This window comes from Neoarius graeffei, chromosome 7, assembly GCF_027579695.1.
Source record: "Neoarius graeffei isolate fNeoGra1 chromosome 7, fNeoGra1.pri, whole genome shotgun sequence".
NCBI classification, from domain to species: Eukaryota; Metazoa; Chordata; class Actinopteri; order Siluriformes; family Ariidae; genus Neoarius; species Neoarius graeffei.
In genome coordinates this window covers 79,081,846-79,102,261 of record NC_083575.1, presented here as the reverse complement: position 1 = coordinate 79,102,261, position 20,416 = coordinate 79,081,846, and the positions used below count along the sequence as shown (strand labels likewise).

The following is a 20,416-nucleotide window of genomic DNA, read 5'->3' as shown; positions in this document are numbered from 1 at the left end:
GCCACTCCAGAGGCACTGTCCCCGACCGCCACGCGATGTTGCAGAGGCGTGTCAACCAAGACAGCCCCACAACATCCAGAGACTTGAGATACTCAGGGCGGATCTCATCCACCCCCGGTGCCTTGCCACCGAGGAGCTTGCAAACCACCTCAGTGACTTCGGCTTGGGTAATGGACGAGTCCACCTCTGAGTCATCAGCCTCAGTCTCCTCAGTGGAAGACATGACGGTGGGATTGAGGAGATCCTCAAAGTATTCCTTCCACCGCCCGACAATGTCCCCAGTCGAGGTCAACAGCTCCCCACCCGCACTGTAAACAGTGTTGGCAGAGTACTGCTTCCCCCTCCTGAGGCGCCGGACGGTTTGCCAGAATTTCTTCGAGGCCGACCGATAGTCCTTCTCCATGGCCTCCCCGAACTCCTCCCAGTTCCGAGTTTTTGCCTCCGCAACTGCCCGAGCTGCAGCACGCCTGGCCTGCCGATACCCGTCAGCTGCCTCGGGAGTCCTGGAGGTTAACATGGCCCGATAGGACTCCTTCTTCAGCTTGACGGCATCCCTTACTTCTGGTGTCCACCACCGGGTTCGGGGATTGCCGCCACGACAGGCACCGGAGACCTTGCGGCCACAGCTCCGAACAGCTGCGTCCACAATGGAGGTAGAGAACATGGTCCACTCAGACTCAATGTCCCCCGCCTCCCTCGGAAGCTGGGAAAAGCTCTCCCGGAGGTGGGAGTTAAAGACCTCCCCGACAGAGTGCTCGGCCAGACGTTCCCAGCAGACCCTCACCATACGTTTGGGCCTGCCAGGTCTGTCCAGCTTCCTCCTCCGCCAGCGGATCCAACTCACCACCAGGTGGTGATCAGTTGACAGCTCAGCCCCTCTCTTCACCCGAGTGTCCAAGACATAGGGCCGGAGATCAGATGAAACGACTACAAAGTCGATCATTGACCTCCGACCTAAGGTCTCCTGGTGCCACGTGCACTTATGGACACCCCTATGCTCGAACATGGTGTTCGTTATGGACAAACCGTGACTAGCACAGAAGTCCAATAACAAAACACCACTCGGGTTCAGATCGGGGAGGCCGTTCCTCCCAACCACGCCCCTCCAGGTGTCACTGTCATCTCCCACGTGAGCATTGAAGTCCCCCAGTAACACAATGGAGTCCCCAGTCTGAGCACTCCTCAGTACCTCTCCCAGGGACTCCAAGAAGGCCGGATACTCTATACTGCTATTTGGGCCATAGGCACAAACAACAGCAAGAGCCCTCTCCCCAATCCGAAGGCGCAGCGAGGCGACCCTCTCGTTCACTGGGGTAAACTCCAACACATGGCGGCTGAGCTGGGGAGCTATAAGCAAGCCCACACCAGCCCGCCGCCGCTCACCACGGGCGACTCCAGAGAAGTGGAGAGTCCAGCCCCTCTCGAGGAGCTGGGTTCCAGAGCCCAAGCTGTGCGTGGAGGTGAGCCCGACTATCTCTAGCCGGTACCTCTCAACCTCCCGCACAAGCTCAGGCTCTTTCCCCCCCAGCGAAGTGACATTCCATGTCCCAACAGCCAGCCGCTGTGTCCGGGGATCAGGTCGTCGAGGCCCCTGCCTTCGACTGCCACCCAATCCACATTGCACCAGTCCCCTACTGCTACCTCTGTGGGTGGTGAACCCACAGGAGGTCGGGCCCACGTCACCTCTTCGGGCTGAGCCCGGCCGGGCCCCATGGGCAAAGGCCCGGCCACCAAGCGCTTGCATACGAGCCCCAACCCCAGGCCTGGCTCCAGGGTGGGGCCCCGGCTGCGTCATCCCGGGCGACGTCACGGTCCTCGGATTTTTCTCCATAGGGGTTTTGGTGAACTGCTCTTAGTCTGGCCTGTCACCTAGGACCTGTCTGCCTTGGGAAACCCTGACAGGGGCATAATGCCCCCGACAACATAGCTCCTAGGATCATTCAAGCACACAAACCCCTCCACCACAATAAGGTGGCAGTTCAAGGAGGGGCGGCTGCATCATATCCTGTTATATACAACCTCACATTAAAAGTGTTTAGAAGAAAAAAAAACTAAAGCTTGGAAGGAAGTAACCGAGAGAGATTGTTGGTGGTGAGCGTATGTCGGCTTTGCTAATAAATTTGATCTGTAAGGGGGCCCGGTCCCACCACACTGATAACTCTGACTATCCCTCTGCCTGAATTTAGTTCCAGTCTGGAGCAGTCACACCATGACTATAATATCACTTGGTCCTGACATTCAGGGAAATAAATGCGTGCAACTTAGGAATAGTCATGGAAGTTCCCCCCCAAGTAGTAGCACATTATTCCAGGTCATACTGTACAGCTTGGACTTCAAAAACAACCCATGCACACAGTCCGGTGGTTGATAAAATACAGATAGGTCAGAGACTACGGAAATATAATAAAAAAAGGATACAAAATACAGAATGGTTACGAGTTTTAATAATAATCACGGATGCTAATAATTTACAGACATTTCAGTACATTTACAGATCGGTTACCGATTTCCAGAGGTGGACAGTAACGAAGTAGATTTACTTGAGTACTGTACTTAAGTACTCTTTTTGAGTATCTGTACTTTACTTGAGTTTTTTTTTTTTTGGAAACTCATGACTAACTTCATTACATTTGAAAGACAAATATTGTACTTTTCACTCCACTACATTTCTGTCAAGGTCCTCGTTACTCATTACTCTAAAGCAGCTTTGAAAGTGGATTTTTTTTTTTTTTCTTTTCTTTTCTAAAACGTGATTGTTTTTTTCGCAGGTGACAATGAGACAGCCGATCAGTAATCACTAGGGTCACGTCATGTCCATAGACTGGATAAAATCAAGATCAATGATTTCTCAGCAGCGTTATTTGAACATGATCAGTTGATGGCAGAATATGGATGGAGGCAGTTCTTCTGGGGAATGCACACACACCAATGGCCATACCTCGAACCCATGTTTCAGTTTTCTGAAAGGAATAAAGATTCGTTTCATTTTAAATGTTTGCTTTGTTTGCCAAAACAGCCTACAAAAACTCGTCATCTGACCTGCGGAAGCATATTGAGGTATACAGGGATGTGATTTGGGGCTGGTGAAATTATCTGAAAATTTTAGCCGGGGTCTGGGGGCCATAGGCCCCCAGCTGGTCCAGGGCAGCGCCCTGGTGGGGGGACAAGGGCAGCAAAGCCCCCCCAAAGCTCCTGGGTTCTGGGGTTTTCTGACTTAAAAATTGTACTAAAATGGCAAGCAAACACACAAGAAAAAACTTGTCATGATTAACAAATTCAAGCCAATTTAATGGTCAACATGCAACTCTGAGCCCCTATAGTAAATTCAATGATTCTTAACTGACAAAAAGCCAAAACATGAAACCTAAAAATGTCATTCTAAATTAAATCTGCATTAGAATAAATAGAAAATTGTATAAGGAAAAACAAAATTTATACTTTCAATTACTGTAGAAGTTGAACATACCTAAATGTGCCTTTTCAAACAAACATGATGCAACATAAGAATTCATCCACAAGTCTTCAGGAACTCTCAAAGAAAAAAGATGCTAGCATCCATGTCCAGTTCCAGCATATCAGTCACTTTTTTTCTGCAGTTTCTACTCTAGCAATGTCAACTTCATATACATAACTCTATAGTGTTCACTCACCAAAGGATAATCATAACTCCACAGTGTTCACTCACTTAAGGATATTCAGAACCCCAGTGTTCACTCACTTAAGGATATTCAAAACTACTGTGTTCACTCACTTAGGTTTCGTTTCTATCGCGGGCTCCAGCCCGACTTTGCACGCTCGTAGCTCGGGCAGGGGAGGTCCCAGCATCCCCAAACTTGACAGCCAGAGACCTCTGCCCTCTCCCCAGAGAACGAAATCACTGAACAAATGTCTCACAGTCTTATGTCCAACGTCTGTAGCGACCTCTTTCTCCAACCATTCCCAGCGGAACTTTTTTTTCACTATTCTGTCGATTTCTTTAACTCGATTTGCATCTTTACGCTCGATCACGGAGGCTGCCATCTTTCAACTCTTTGTTTGAAGCGAGCTTACGTACAGCTATATAACAAGCGCGTTCATTGGTTGTTACAGAGCGATGGGCCAATCACGTACCTCGTTTCATCTTAATGACGGAATTACTGAAAGTCGGAACGAATAGGATACGAATGCGGATTTTTGAGCAAAAAAAATCGGAAAATTTTTTTTCCAAATTTTGAGGTGAAAAAAGCGGAATTCCGCGAATTCGCGGAAAAATCACATCCCTGGGTATATTAAAGTTTTATTCCAAGAGAAATCTTGCAACGAAGTTGTCTGTGCTTTTAGAGCTAGTGATAACGTTACCATAGCTATGCAGTCCGGTTAGTCAAATAACTTTCTATGGATTTGCCCACCAAGTTGCCGTAGCCTTGTCCACAGCTAACGTTAACACATAGCTAGTTAATTTGCACACTGTTAGTTAGCATGTAAAAACAGAGTTACGCTAACATGAATAACGTTAACTTATCTGAAGTCCTTTCAGCAATATGTTTTCGCATAATCTTGCCAAATAAACAAAATGTAGAAATCTTTCTTTTCTAGTAACATTAGCTACCCATGATTTCGAGTTTGAAAAGTTTGCTAGCATGTCAGGTGGAGCTTCACTACCTAGCTAGCTTAACGTTAAACCACCATGATGGCACAGCATGCGTTCATTTTGTGAATTCACATTTCTCTCTTTGGTAACGGCATTAGGTGTTGTAAGCGTTGTGGCAATAATACAACGATGCATTGACAGAAAATGTACTTTTAATACTTAAGTATTTTTAAAAGCAAGTACTTCAGTACTTTAACTTCAGTAAAAATTTGACTGGACAACTTTCACTTGTATCAGAGTAACATTTGACCAGCGGGATCTGTACTTTCATTTAAGTAATGAAGTTGGGTCCTATGTCCACCTCTGCCGATTTCATACAGCTGATGCATCACGGGGGAAAAAAAAAATCAATAAGTCTAAAACAATTAAATGTTTGGACTGCCGAAGTTCATAATTAAAATCTCTTACCTGCACTTATATGTTTACTTTATTAATTTACTATTGATATTTCACAGAATATCACACACATCCGTGAATAAAAGATCTGTGCTTGGTATTATACGCATTTTTTATTTTCCGTGAATCTGTGATTAATTTCCATGACTTCATGATGCAACAAGGATGTACAAAGATTTCCGGGGAAAAATTGCACATGCTCAGACAATGTCACATGTAAATAATAACAATTACCTGATTGGTTAGCAAATGTTTTATTGGAGCAGGTCCAGGTCTGGGGGGAGAGGGAAAAAAAAACAAAACCCAGGCCTGGGCTATAGGTATCGTTATCGGTCTGGTACGAGCACCGACTACATAAACTGCAGGGAACCGATTTATTTATCGTTATTGTTAGTTGTAGGTATTGTAGGACCCAGCCTTAAGTAAAACTTTGATGTATTTTAAACAAAAGTGGTGTGTATAATTCATATAGTGGGCTGCATGCTGTACATTGTGGCTATAACTTTCTCATTGGGACAAAATAAATAAATAAATAAATAAATAAATAAAAGATGGGCCACGCCCACAAAAAAGCCAAACATTGTTGCTTGAAAGTGTGTAAGTAGGCGTAGTTGATGAATAAAAAAAAAACCCTCAAATTATTTCAGTATTCTGTTAATAATAATAATAATAATAATAATACATTTTTAAATATTATTTAAATCATTCAGGACTCCATTCAGCGTTGTTATACATCTTAATTTTCTATGTTGGTTTTTTAACTAAAGGGTAAAGTTTTTGCTTTAAAAAAAAAAGTTTGTCATTTGCTTCACAGATGGAAAGCAAGAGAAGCAATAAAATCTGCAATGTTCATACTAATAAAAAACTAATAAATTAAAAATACTGATGCCAAAAGAGCACAGCGCCTAATTCTTGGAACATGCTGAACACGCCACATCCAGCAGTCAGGCATGCGGAAATAATCAATCAGACAGTATCACCATGCCTGAGACACAATGGCCTTGTGGATGCTGCACAGACAGGCAGAATGTTTGTGCAGCGATTGTGCTGTTCTTTCACATTTTGGCAAGTTTGAAGGTCTTCAACGTTCTGTTCCTCCAACTCGTAAAAGAGTAAGAAATGTGGCAGACAGACGCTGTGTCTCAGACTGAGGCATGAGGTTTTCAAAACGTCACATTTTTTAATACAATACTGTGAATAGTGATAAAAGGGCCAGTAATCAAGTGTTTATATGTAATATTTCCTTTACAGCCAATTAAATCCCAAAACATGCCACGTGTTTTGAAGAATAAGAATTTGTAACGGTTCCAGAAAAACAAGTCGTGTAAACATCAAGAAAGAACTGAAAAAGGGACGGAAGCATCGACATTGTTCAGAAATCCAGACTTCTACTAGTGCATCTCAAAATTAGAATACCATGAAAAAGTTCCCTTTTTTCATAATTTAATTCAAAAAGGTAAACTTGCATATATTCTATATTCATTACATGTAAAGTGAAATATTTAAAGCCTTTTTTGTTTTAATTTTGATGATTATGGCTTATAGCTCATGAAAATCATTAATCCAGTATCTCAAATTATTAGAATATTCCCTAAGATCAATCAAAAAAAGGATTTACAATACAGAAATGTCCAACTTCTGAAAAGTATATTCATTTATACACTCAATACTTGGTTGGGGCTCCTTTACCATGAATTACTGTATCAACGCGGTGTGGCATGGAGGTGATCAGTCTGTGGCACTGCTGAGGTGTTATTGAAGCCCAGGTTGCTTTGATAGTGGCCTTCAGCGTATCTATATTTTTGGGTCGGGTGTTTCTCATCTTCCTCTTGACAATACCCCATAGATTCTCTATGGGGTTCAGGTCAGGCAAGTTGGCTGGCCAATCAAACACAGTAATATCATGGTCAGCAAATCATTTGGTAGTAGTTTTGGCACTGTGGGTAGGTGCTAAGTCCTGCTGGAAAAGGAAATCAGCATCTCCAAAAAGCTTGTCAGCAGATGGAAGCATGAAGTGCTCTAAAATCTCCTGGTAGATGGCTGTGTTGACTTTGGACTTGATAAAACACAGTGGACCAACACCAGCATATGACATGGCACCCCAAATCATCACAAAAGTTCATACAAAGGCACAAAAGCAACCATCTGCAGCTCAACACCTCGAAGACCAAGGAGCTGGTCATTGACTTTGGGAGGTCCAGACCAAGGTCATGACCAGTTCTGATCGAGGGAGTCGAGGTGGAGGCTGAAATATTATTCCTACAAGTACCTCGGGCTGTGGCTGGACAGCAAGCTGGACTGGACCTGCAACACCAACCACTTGTACAGGAAGGGACAGAGCAGGCTATACTTCCTGAGGAGGCTGCGGCCCTTTAACATCTGCAGGAAACTCCTGTGGATGTTCTATCAGTCTGTGGTAGCCAGTGTCCTGTTTTACACCGTGGTGTGCTGGGGGGGCAGCACATCCAAGAAGGACACATCCAGGCTGGACAAACTGATCAGGCGGGCTGGCTCTGTGGTCGGCATGAAGCTGGACTCTCTGGTGACGGTGGCAGAGAAGGTGTCTATGGATAAACTATTGAACATCATGGACGATGCCAGTCACCCTCTGCACACCGTCATCAGCAACCAGAGGAGCCTGTTCAGTGACAGAATGCTTCTTCCCAAGTGCAGGACTAACGTACTTAAAAACTCCTTTGTCCCTCACGCCATCAGACTGTACAACTCCTCTCTGGGGAGGAAGAGGGGTAACAGGAGGACAGAGGATGGGAAGGAGCAGTAGCCTAGCCTGACAAAAAGCAATATTGGACAATGTGCAATATAAATGTGCAATACCTCTCCTGCTGGACTTTTTTTTTCTTCATATTATATATGTAAATACTTAATTTAATTTATCTAGAAGTTTTATCTATTTTATATTCTCTGTTTATCCTGTAATGATGCTGCTGGAATTTTAATTTCCCTGAGGGAACCCTCCCAAAGGGATCAATAAAGTTCTATCTAATCCAATCCAATCTATGAATATGCAAATTCCTCTCACATTCATACTTTAGATTCTTCAGTGTAGTCAGCGTTTACCTTGACGCTTTACACACTACTGGCACTCTCTTAACCAGCTTCATGAGGTAGTCACCTGGAATGCTTTTCAATTTCAGGTGTCCTCCACAATTATTGGCACCCCTGAACTTCATACTTTGTACACCCTCCCTTTGGCAGTAACACAGCACTGAGTCTCTCCTATAACATTTTATAAGGTTGGAGATACAGAGCAGGGCATCTAAGCCCATTCCTCTTTACACAAGCTTTCCAGATCATCCAGGGTCCTCGACCCTCTCTTGTGCTCTCTCCTCTTCAGCTCACCAAACAGGTTTTGAATGGGGTTCAGGTCAGGGGACTGAGATGGCCAGGGCAGAAGCTTGATTCTGTGCTCAGTGAACCATTTCTGTGTTGATTTGGACATATGCTTCAGATCATTGTCCTGCTGGAAGAGCCAAAGACAACCCAGTTTTAGTTTCCTGGCAGAGGCAGACAGATTTTGATTTAAAATGTCCTGGCGTTTCATGGAGTCCATGATGCCATGAACCTGAACAAGGTTTCCAGGGCCTTTAGAGGAAAAACAGCCCCCAAACGTCACACAACTTCCACCATGTTTTACAGTTGGGATCGGGTTCTTTTCATTACAGCTGTCCTTTTATTCCAAACCCACCTCGAGTGTTTATTGCCAAAAAGCTCCATTTTGGTTCCATCAGACCAGAGAATACGGTTCCAGTCAAAGTTGTAGGAGCGTTTCACAAACTTCAGGCGCTTACGTTTGTGGTTAACTGGCAGAAAAGGCTTTTTTTCTGGATTACCTTCCAAATAATCTGTTGGCGTGGAGGTGGAGTCTGATGGTGGTTTTGGAGACTTGGACACGCCAAGATTTTACTTTTTCCTGTAATTCACCAACAGTGATCCTTGGGGATTATATTTTTGCCTCTCTGACCCTCCTCCTCACTGTACATGGGGGCAAAATAAACTTGTTTCCTCTTCCACGCAAGTTTGTAATACTTCCAGTTGTTCACTTTTTTATTATTGCCCTAACAGGACATAGGAAATGGACATTTTCGGTTGGGTTAATATTCCCTGACTTATGAAGGTCAACACACTTCTCCCTCTTTGGTTTGTGTTCTCTCTCACCTTTCCCATGCTGATGGATGACTAAGGGAATTTTGTGTCTGTGTCACCTCATATTTGTTCCCCAGTTAATCAGGAAGTCATGCCCTGTGCCCGAAATCGCTCCCTACTCACTATATAGTGAGTTCGCCATTTTGTAGTGCTATCCAAATGTATAGTGAGTGCACTCAAAGTATCCCACAATACATCATGAAAAGTAGTGTACAAACTGATGGTCACTAACCAAGCAATATATTCCATCATGCATTGCGGCTGAGCTGAAAAAAAAAAATCAAAAGCCTCAAATTTGATTTAATAAAAGGCAGCGACAAAGAAGAAAGTATTCAGCTTTGATTTAAAAGAACTGAAAGATGCAGGTACTTTGTATTTATTAAAGGGGAAAATTATACGCTCAATATAATATGGATTTATCATAAAAACACATGCATGTATTTATTATTTTGAAAACCCACCAGCCACTTGATCTGGCACGTTTTAATTGTGCGGCAGTAATGACGTAAATACCGACACGACGGAGTAGTGTCCGAAAGTGTTTTTCATTTTACCAATGAGTTCACTATATAATCCTCTATATAGCGAGTAGGGAGTAGTGAACGAGTGAGCGATTTCGGACACAGAGATGGATTACAGCTTGAAAGTTCCTACACACTCCAATCAACTCAAACCTGTACAATTTAAATGAGAAACATGCTTCAGTTACATTGTGTTCAATTTCCAGGGGTGCCAATAATACAGGTCACACGTGTGTTTGTTGAAAATAATTATTTCTTGATGAGGGATTTGTTTTTCTGTGAATAAATTTATTTCATTTAAAGGTTGGATTTCTCTCGTTTTTTCAGTGAGAGATTAAGTGACTTCACCAAAAGGTGGATTTTTTTTTTCCCCTAACCTTTACAAGGGGTGCCAATAATTGTGGAGGACACTGTATATAAGGAAGAGAAAAAAAAATATTCAATGGTTTTTCTTGATTTGTATTAATTAAAAGATACTTCATGTCTTAAAGGTTCTGACTGCAAAGTTGAATTCTGGGTAAAATGTTCTATTTCTGTTGGAGGTTCGAGATGTTTCGCTGCTGCACACACCATGTATCCTGTGTGTAAATGTTTTGCCAAGATAAAAAGCGTCTTGTATTTTATGATTCCGGAGATTGCCGAAGCAACAATATCATATGACCACCGTGGGGCGTGTTTGACCTACTTTTAACTAAAACAAGTCAGCATGGACAAACATGGCAGACTCCGTCCTCCATCCAGCTAAAAACCAGCGGAAAAGAAAAGGAAAACATAAAAGTGAACCAGATAGAATGTGCACCAGTAAAGCGATGGAAACCAAAAGGTTGTCTGCAAGAATTTTTGTGAAGGAGCAGATCAACTGAAGAATGAAACAGGCATGAAATTATTATTAGTTTATTTAACAGGGGCCATGTACAGAACAAGTCCCATACCAGAGTTACGGTAGCTATACAGCTAATTTTCATCTGTGGTTCACTGGACGAAGAATTTGCAGCACTCGTCTTGGATTGATGAGTGAGAAAGAAACGAGAACACAAAAGCAGGAACAGAAAAAGATAGATTTGCCTTTTGTTTCACGGATCTACTCGCGAACGTCAACCACAAATTACATCCCTGCGACTCAGAACTCTCCGAGGTCGATGCAGAGTCACGATGTTTACCGTACATCGCCATCTTGGGCTACATCCACACGACAACGGCAACGAGATGTTATTTAAAAATATATCGCGTCCAAATGGGCAACGATCAGTAAAATATCAGGTCCATATGGCAACGCAACGCTTGCTGAAAACGATGCAATACACATGCCACACCTCTAGGGGCGCTGTAAGACGGTCCCTTCGGAGACACCAGAACAATAGAAGAAGTAAGGACGCATGCGCATAAACTCTTATGCGCGAGACTTCATATTAGCCACAAAGTCAGGAAAATCTGTTCGTAAAATTATGTTATAATGACCAAATACAATGAAAAGTATTTTTCCAGTCTCACCTGTGAAAGGTAATCCCATGTGATCTCGTTTGGACGGCAAACCTGTTGGTACAGTTAAACGCAGCTAATCTTTATTCTCCGCTTTGACCTATCCAATATGGCGGCAAGGATGACGTATGATTCTACGCGGAAGGCGGCGTCTTTAATGGTCCGGAATAAATTGAATGCTACACGTTGAGGGATTCATTTGTTGTTTCTCACCTGTGAAAGGTAATCCCATGTGATCTCGTTTGGACGGTAAACCTGTTGGTACAGTTAAACGCAGCACATGAATCTTTATTCTCTGCTTTGACCTATCCAATATGGCGGCGAGGATGACGTATGATTCTACGCGGAAGGCGGCGTCTTTAATGGTCCGGAATAAATTGAATGCTACACGTTGATGGATTAATTTGCTCTTCTATGCCCTTTTTGAGGAATGTAAACCAATATCTGAAGAGGTGAGATCGCTTCTTTCTTTCCCTATTTTTGCTGGCGGGATTGACTCTGCCCTAAGGGCAGAGTCTCTCTCTCTCTCTCTCACTTTGCACCATTACACAATAAATACTCACAGTGAAAATATTTTGTAAGCGCGTTTCATGAACCAAGTTATAGGATTTGTTGACAACTCGCATCGAGTTCGTTACACTTCTACCCAGCATGAAGCACTCACAGTCATGTGGTTGTGACGTCATCGTAAACAAATCCGTTCTACTCATCCAGACGACTTCACAACGGCAACGTTGCCAGATCTTTCCACTCTGGAACCCGTTCTCAAAAAGATTGCCTTTCGGGCACCCAAAACGCCGGTGCCGTGTGGACGCCAGGCCTAAACGATAAGCAATTGTATCGGAGTCACCTGAATCCGTTGCCGTGTGGACAGGGCCTTGGTGTGACGCAGCTCCACAGTTATGCTAATTAGTTAAAGCTCCTCACATTCAGCTGTTTCCTGTTTCCGTAGGGCCGTACTGTTTACCTCAACAGGGAGAACAATCGGTCCCAAAACGGAGGAACGTGACCCTCAGCACATCCAAAATCATCACATCTCATCCACATGATATTGTTCTTGGAGGACATAGGAAAACGCCATGCACAATTAAAAAAAAAAAAAAATTATATTTCAGATGACTTTACAGTCAGCACCTTTAAGTAATGGTGGACTGTCATTTCTAACAGTAGTAAATATGTAATATATATCATCAAAGTATAGCTCAAAATATTAACTGTTTTGAAGAAGAATAACTTTGTGGGGAAAAAAATGAAAAAAGCATGGCGCCCCACTCATTACATATTGGCTACGTTTTACTAATTCGTTCCGGATATCACAGCCTGCTTTTCATTAATGCATCACTCTCTCATTTAGACCACTGGCAACATCTGCATCTGATGGTATGGATAGTACAAAGCCTGTGGGGCTCTGTTAAAAAATTGAGAGTTTTGCCCACACTTTACCCTCATCAACAAATCCAGAGGCTATGAATATGCAAATTTATTTTGTGCTACATTGCCTGTATTTGCATATTTGACCTTGATTGGATCTTACAGTGTCTTACAAAAGTATTCATCCCCCTTGGTGTTTGTCCTGTTTTGTCGCATTACAAGCTGGAATTAAAATGGATTTTTGGAGGGTTAGCACCATTTGATTTACACAACATGCCTACCACTTTAAAGGTGCACATTGGCGTTTTATTGTGAGACAAGATGGAAAAAAAAAAACAGAAATCTGGAGTGTGCATAGGTATTCACCAACCCAAAGGCAACACTTTTGTAGAGTTACTTTTTGCTGCAATTACAGCTGCAAGTCTCTTGCAGTGGTTCCCAAACTTTTTGGCTGGGGACCCCCTTTTGGACTTCAGAATATTTTTGGGACCCCCTGACATCGACCCCCACCACCCATTATGCAGTGTGTAGTGTAGTAATAATAACCATAATAATAATAATAATCAGACGGATATTAAAGTTGCTATTTTTATTCACAGAAGAGCATTATCCACAAAAGAGTATTGCACATCATAATAAAACAGAACATTACACAGAACATCAGAATATTTTTTCAGTGACTTGTGTGTGCTTGCTTTTCAGTACAGAGTTTTTCAAATCTTGGTGATAACTGTGAGATCGCCACCCTTAGTTCGTTTTCAATGTTCAACTTTGCCCTGTATTTGGTCTTGATTGAGGCCACTGCAGAAAAGCCCACCTCACAGAGGTAGGATGTGGCAAAAGGGAGGAGTATGGCCACAGCCTTTCCACCCAACAGTGGGTAGTCTTGTTCCACCCCAATCCAAAAGGCAGATAGTGACTTGGCCCTAAACTGCTGTTTGTATCCTATGTCTGAGGTCACATCAATGAACTGTTCCTGTTCAGTAACACTGAGATGAGCAGGTGGCCTTGTATTGAAGGGGTCTGTGATCCATTCATAGTGTGCCAAATCCATAACAGGAAAGTACCTCTGAAAATGTTGTTGGAGGGCAAAAATGTGTGAACGAATGCATGGCATGATTGTGTTGTGACTGTTGGTGTTATGGAGAAATGAATGCAAGTTCTGAAAGCAATCTGTTGTTCCCTCCTCAATCATCTTTCCCCACAGTTCCAATTTCCTTGTAAATGACTGCATTTTAGCGACAAGCTGAGGGAGATGGGTGTTGGGTCCTTGCATTTGCAGATTCCGTTCGTTCAGTTTTTGGAAAATGTCAGAGGTAGGCAACTGTCATCAGGAACCATTCGTCGTTGTAACAGAGTGCCAGTGCATGATTCTCCTCCTCGAGAAAAATCCGTATCTCCTCTCGCAGCTCAAACACCCTGTTCAATACCTTCCCACGTGACAGCCATCACGCTTCGCTGTGAAACAGAACTGCCGTGTGTTTGGAGCCCATTTCTTCACAGAGAGCAGCAAAGAGTCGAGCTTTAACAGGGCGCGTTTTGATATAATTGACAGTGGCGATTACGTCCGTCATCACCTTGTTCAGTTCGGGACTCAGCTGCTTCGATGCCAACGCTTCTCGGTGAATCATACAGTGGGTCCACTGCACATTGGGGGACACACGCTTTATGAGCGCTTGTAGCCCACTGCGCTTCCCAGCCATAGCCTGAGCCCCGTCCGTACACACTCCAACACAGCACTCCCACTTCAATTTTGCCTCTTGCAAATAAGTGTCAATCACTCGGAACAGTTCATCAGCAGTGGCTCGTGTTTTCACCTCCTTGCAGAATAGCAGATCCTCTCTCATGTCCTCTGTATCAACGAAACGGATGTACATGATTAATAAACAGTCTCGGTTGCTGTCAGTGGCTTCGTCGACCTGCAAAGCAAACTGGGTGCTTGCACGTACTAGGTCGGTGAGCTGCTCCTCAATGTCGCCAGCGATGTCATGTATGCGTCTTCCAATCGTATTATTTGAGAAGGGGATCGCCCGTAACTTGTTTGCTGTTGCCTCGTCGACCATGGTCCTCACCATTTCAATGGCACAGGGCAGGATCACCTCCTCCGCTTCTGTGTGTGGCTTCTTGCTCTGCGCAAGGAGGTAGGCCACTTTGTAGGAGGCGAGTTGGGCATTGACATTGACAGACGCAACTTTAGTGAAATTCACCCGTTGTGCCTGAAAGTTCAAAAGTTTCCGCCGAAAGAATTCAACCGGCTTGTCCTTGTGCTCGGGGTGTGCCGTGTCCAGGTGACGCTTCAGCTTGTTTGGCTTTAAACTTTCTGTCGCCAGCACCTTCAGACAGAGAACACACTGTGGTCGTTCCTCACCACCCACCAATCTGCTCGTAAAGCCCATTTCGATGTATGCATCATCATACCGCCTTATCTTTTTCGCTGCCGAAGTGCATGGGAACTCGTCCTGTGCAGCAGCCTTGCGTTTTGTAGGAAGCACGCGTAGAAACTTGTCCATGTTGTCATAAAGTCGCCGTCCGATGTTTTGTTCTGAATCTCAAAATAGGGACCTGTTTTATACAGTTTGTATTCACAGGAGGAGGGTTTGCTAATAACAACAACAATATCGAATTAATATTGAATTAATATTCAAGGGCGGAGCGCGATTACTGAGTGAAAGGGAGCAATTGAATTCTAATGACCGTGGCAGCTATACACTGAATGAAATTCATATTGGAGGGCGGGGAGCGATTATGGAGTGAAAGGGGGTGATTGGGTTCTATAGACTGATTTAATGACTCTCTGCCGGCTGACGCATTACCAACATTCCGACGCCATTCAAAACATTCCAATGCCCGTTTTTTTTCTGTGTTATGCAAACAGTCCCGTCTCTCCGCGACCCCCCTGGAGTCCCTCCGCGACCCCCAAAGGGGTCGCGACCCCCACTTTGGGACTAAGACTTGTCTAGGGTAAGACATACCCTAAGTCTTATACCCTAAGACTTAGGGTATGTCTCTATTAGCTTAGCATATCTATCTAATGGGATTTTTGCCCATTCCTCAAGGCAAAACTGCTCCAACTCCTTCAAGTTAGATGGGTTGTGTTGGTGTACAGCAATCTTCAAGTTATGCCACAGATTCTCAATTGGATTGAGGTCTGGGCTTTGACTAGGTCATTCCAAGACATTTAAATGTTTCCCTTTAAACCACTCCAGTGTAGCTTTTGCAGTAAGTTTAGGGTCATTGTCCTGCTGGAACGTGAACCTTTGTCCCAGTCTCAAACCTCTGGCTGACTCAAATGGGTTTTCCTCCAGAACTGCCCTGAATTTAGTGCCATCCATCTTTCTTTCAGTCCTGTCCTGACCAGCTTCCGTGTCCCTGCAGATGAAAAATATCCCCACAGCATGATGCTACCACCACCATGCTTCACTGTAGGAATGGTGTTCTCAGGGTGTTGGGTTTGCGCCACACATGACATTTCCCATGATGGCCAAAAAGATCAATTTTAGTCTCATTTGACCAGAGAATCTTCTTCCATGTGTTTGGGAACCCTGCTACATGCTGTTAGGCAAACTCCAAATGTGTTTTTTAACCCTTTGATGCAAAACATGGGTCAAAAGTGACCCGGCTGAGTTTTTATCTTCTATATCTTTGCAATAAATTAATTCCATCATTCAGTATTCAAGGTATTCCTCAATTAACTTGTTTTTGATCATCATACATCCTTATTTTATTTTGTCCTTTCTTACTTTTTGAATAAAAACCCTTTTTGTATCACTACCCTTCTAATGCACAACATGGGTCAAAAACGACCTGTATTCATTTTCCAGGTTATTTCATGTATGGCTGAGTGTTTCTATGATAGACTTTTGAAATACATTCATTTTGTCATTTACTTTTCCAAATATGCAGTAAATATCTTGTTTTTGTTTAGCACAAATCATCATTTTTATTTCTCCTTTCTTAAGTTATGAACAAGCACAGCTTTTGTAATTCTACATCAAGTTTACACACATGGGTCAGAAACGACCCGCATGCATTTACTCCAGCGTTTGGTGGGAACTGTGAATTGTGCTTGTGTCAGACATTTCACAGCTCAGCACAGCACCCTTTGCCCATCTAATACATGGAAGTAATGTTTTTCAATTGTTCTAACGTTACCTTTGAAAAAAATTGATTATGTTTAGGTTACCTTGAGAGTGAGTCGATTACTTGTCAGAAGGTTACAAGTAATTACTATTAGCTACCGAGCTGTTGACATATTCTACTTTAGTTAGCTAATTTTATTGTAGTTGGCTTAGCTAACTACATAGTTAAATAAATAAATAAATAAATAAATAACTGGCCCCATTCACTGCTAAAGTAATTACTTGAAACAAATTATTATTATAGTATTAAGACATTTAATTTTAAATCAGGGCGGCACGGTGGTGTAGTGGTTAGCGCTGTCGCCTCACAGCAAGAAGGTCCTGGGTTCGAGCCCCGGGGCCGGCGAGGGCCTTTCTGTGTGGAGTTTGCATGTTCTCCCCGTGTCCGCGTGGGTTTCCTCCGGGTGCTCCGGTTTCCCCCACAGTCCAAAGACATGCAGGTTAGGTTAACTGGTGACTCTAAATTGACCGTAGGTGTGAGTGTGAATGGTTGTCTGTGTCTATGTGTCAGCCCTGTGATGACCTGGCGACTTGTCCAGGGTATACCCCGCCTTTCGCCCGTAGTCAGCTGGGATAGGCTCCAGCTTGCCTGCGACCCTGTAGAAGGATAAAGCGGCTAGAGATAATGTGATGTGATGTGATGTGAATTTTAAATCACACTTGGATGACCCATGTGTAGTAATATAAAAAGTATTTTTGTTCATAAAATAGGAAAGAAAAAATTAAATTAATGATTTGTGGTAATTAAAAACAAGATATTTAAAGAATACTTGGAATATTCAATCATAAAATAAATTGATTTCAAAAGATAGGGCAAAGAAAAACTCAGTCAGCATGAAATAACCTGGAAAATGAATGCGGGTCATTTTTGACCCATGTTGTGCATTAGAAGGGGTGTGCATATGTTTTGCATCAAAGGGTTAAGCAACGGCTTCTTTCTGGCCACTCTTCCATAAAGCCCCACTCTGTGGAGTGTACAGCTTAAAGTGGTCCTATGGACAGATACTCCCATCTCCGCTGTGGATCTTTGCAGCTCCTTCAGTGTTCTCGTTGGCGTCTTTGTTGCATCTCTGATTAATGCCCTCCTTGCCCGGTCTGAGAGTTTTGGTGGGCGGCCTTCTCTTGTCAGGTTTGTAGTGGTGCCGCCATCTTTCCAGTTTGCTATAATGGATTTAATGGTGCTCCCTGGGATATTCAAAGTTTGGGATTTTTTTTTTTTTTTTTTTAAATAACCCAACCCTGATCTATACTTCTTCCCAACTTTGTCTCTGACCTGTTTGGAGGCTCCTTGGTTCTCATGTTGCTTGCTTAGTACTGTTGCAGAGTCAGGGTCCTTCCAGAACAGGGTGATTTATACAGACATCATGTGACAGATCATGTGACACTTTGATTGCACACAGGTGGATCTTAATCAGCTAATGATGTGACTTATGAAGTGAATTGGTTGGACCAGCTCTGATTTAGGGGTCTCATACGAAAGGGGGTGAATACCTATGCACACTCCAGATTTCTGGGGTTTTTTTCCATCTTAATTACTGATGGCATCGAAATAAAAAAAAAAAAAATTAAAAATGCACCTTAAAGTGGTAGGCATGTTGTGTAAATCAAATGGTGCTAAACCTCCAAAAATCTATTTTAATTCCAGCTTGTAATGCGACAAAACAGGACAAACACCAAGGGGGATGAATACTTTTACAAGACACTGTATGTTCTATGATGCAATAACATCATAAACTAGAAAAGCACTCGGAGAGCGCAAACCTCCGCCAAGAATCCTTTAAAAAAATCCGGGATCCAGAAGGTGATCCGGATCACCGCCAAAATTTAATGGATTGTTACTTGTGCCCAGTCATACCTCTGGAAAAAATTTCAGAGCAATCCGTTCATTAATTTTTCCGTAATGTTGCTAACAGACAAACCAACCGACAAACAAACCAACGCTACTGAAAACATAACCTCCTTGGCGGAGGTAAAAAAAAAAAGACTTCGACTCAGATGAACAAATGAAATGAATTAACCCGAAAAAAGACATTCAGGTGACTTGATGACTTTAATTATACCTAGTCCTGAAGTCAACCACAAAAAAAAAAAAAAGTGTTTCAAATGTGATTTTTGTGCCGTCTGGGGTTTGAACAAATTGGAAAAAAAAAAAAATCAAGCCAGACAGCCAGGCGCTGTCTGAAATATGCGTATACCGTCCAATAAAAAAAAAAAAAGTAATTCTTTGAGAATGGGGCCTCAATGACTCCACATGAGCCAACTCATATTGTTCACATAAGCGTCCACAATAAGCCCCGACGCAGTGAATCACTGCTGCGGCATCAAAGTTTGGAGACAGATAAGCTTTATTGAATTTTCTGGACAGATGTTGCGGATGACAGACAAGGACATGCCAGGTTAGAAGTACACACTGTGTTCATCCTCCTTTTCTGAAAAAGGCGATCTCCAGCCGGATATTAGGACGCAAGCTCCCGGCGAACAGGGAGGCCTGGGTCTTGTGCTTATTCACGACTGCCCACGAGGAAGCTGGCTTTGAAATCCAAGACCTGGGTTTGATCAAAATGAAGATGGACCGTGATGACACACATCTCATATTAGCTCATCTTGTTTCATTATGGGAGCGCCGCACATTTCATTGATCTTCTCTTTCATGAAATGGTGATGATCTAGATCAGAGCTAGGATGCGTCTACAGTGGGATTTTAAAGATTCCCTCAAGCCTTTTTTTTTTTTAAATCTGAATAGGATTTGGTCTGCATTCCTGAAGACCTGAGTCTTTATTATAATAATAATAATAATAATAATAATAATAAAAAAAGCTACAGATTGATTTGGGAAGAATACATAATGGGTACGAGACATGTGGAGAAGCATGAGAAGGGAAAAAGGCGCTCACCCGATAGGAAAGTCCACATCTGCTCCATGATCCGTCATGTAATAAAGACCAAACTTGGCCAGTTTTACTTTACCCTGTTTACAGAACGAAGAAAGAAAAGATACAGGCCAATGAAAACAACACACGCATCATCAAAACAATTGAGCACAAAAACATCTGGCCTCTTCCATGATAATAGTTATTTACGTTAAATACAAGGCTTGCTCACTTTAGTGATTTCCTTGCTTTCAATGAAGATGACATGAAGATGACAATGTTTTATTCTTTCGTAAATACATTTTCCCCCATTGTTAGTTGTTATTTTGCGCATAAACCTTGAGTTCAAACGTTTCTCCTAATATGAAAAAAAAAAAAAATGCAAGGACACAAGATGTGAGATTCCTCTTAAGAACTTTCAAGAAGTGTACACTGACTATATATATAGCCAAATAGAATATTTTAAACAATTAACCAGGAAATTTTGAAATTACGGGGTTATGAAATGTCATCATTATACATTAAAAGTGTACAAGATGTTCTAGAAAAAAAAATTAAATGGACTTTAGCTTAAAAAACAAGTTGTAACATCAGTCCGTTGGGCCGTTTCTCTGGGCGCGGCCATACTGGATTAGCCAGATACACGGATGTACAGTGGTGCTTGAAAGTTTGTGAACCCTTTCGATTTTTCTATATTTCTGCAGAAATATGACCTAAAACAACATCAGATTTTTACACAAGTCCTAAAAGTAGATAAAGGGAACCCAGTTAAACAAATGAGACAAAAATATTATACTTGCTCATTTATTTATTGAAGAAAATGATCCAATATTACATATCTGTGA

General features: G+C 42.7%; 1 protein-coding gene across 1 annotated transcript in view; it reads right to left on the bottom strand.

Moving 5' to 3' along the window:
* Positions 1-20,416, bottom strand: part of tbck (TBC1 domain containing kinase) — a 297,287-nt gene that overhangs the window by 236,105 nt on the left and 40,766 nt on the right. The window contains exon 5 of the mRNA XM_060926464.1: positions 19,596-19,669. Coding sequence (XP_060782447.1) covers positions 19,596-19,669 — 74 coding nt within the window. The remainder of the gene's footprint in view (positions 1-19,595; positions 19,670-20,416) is intronic.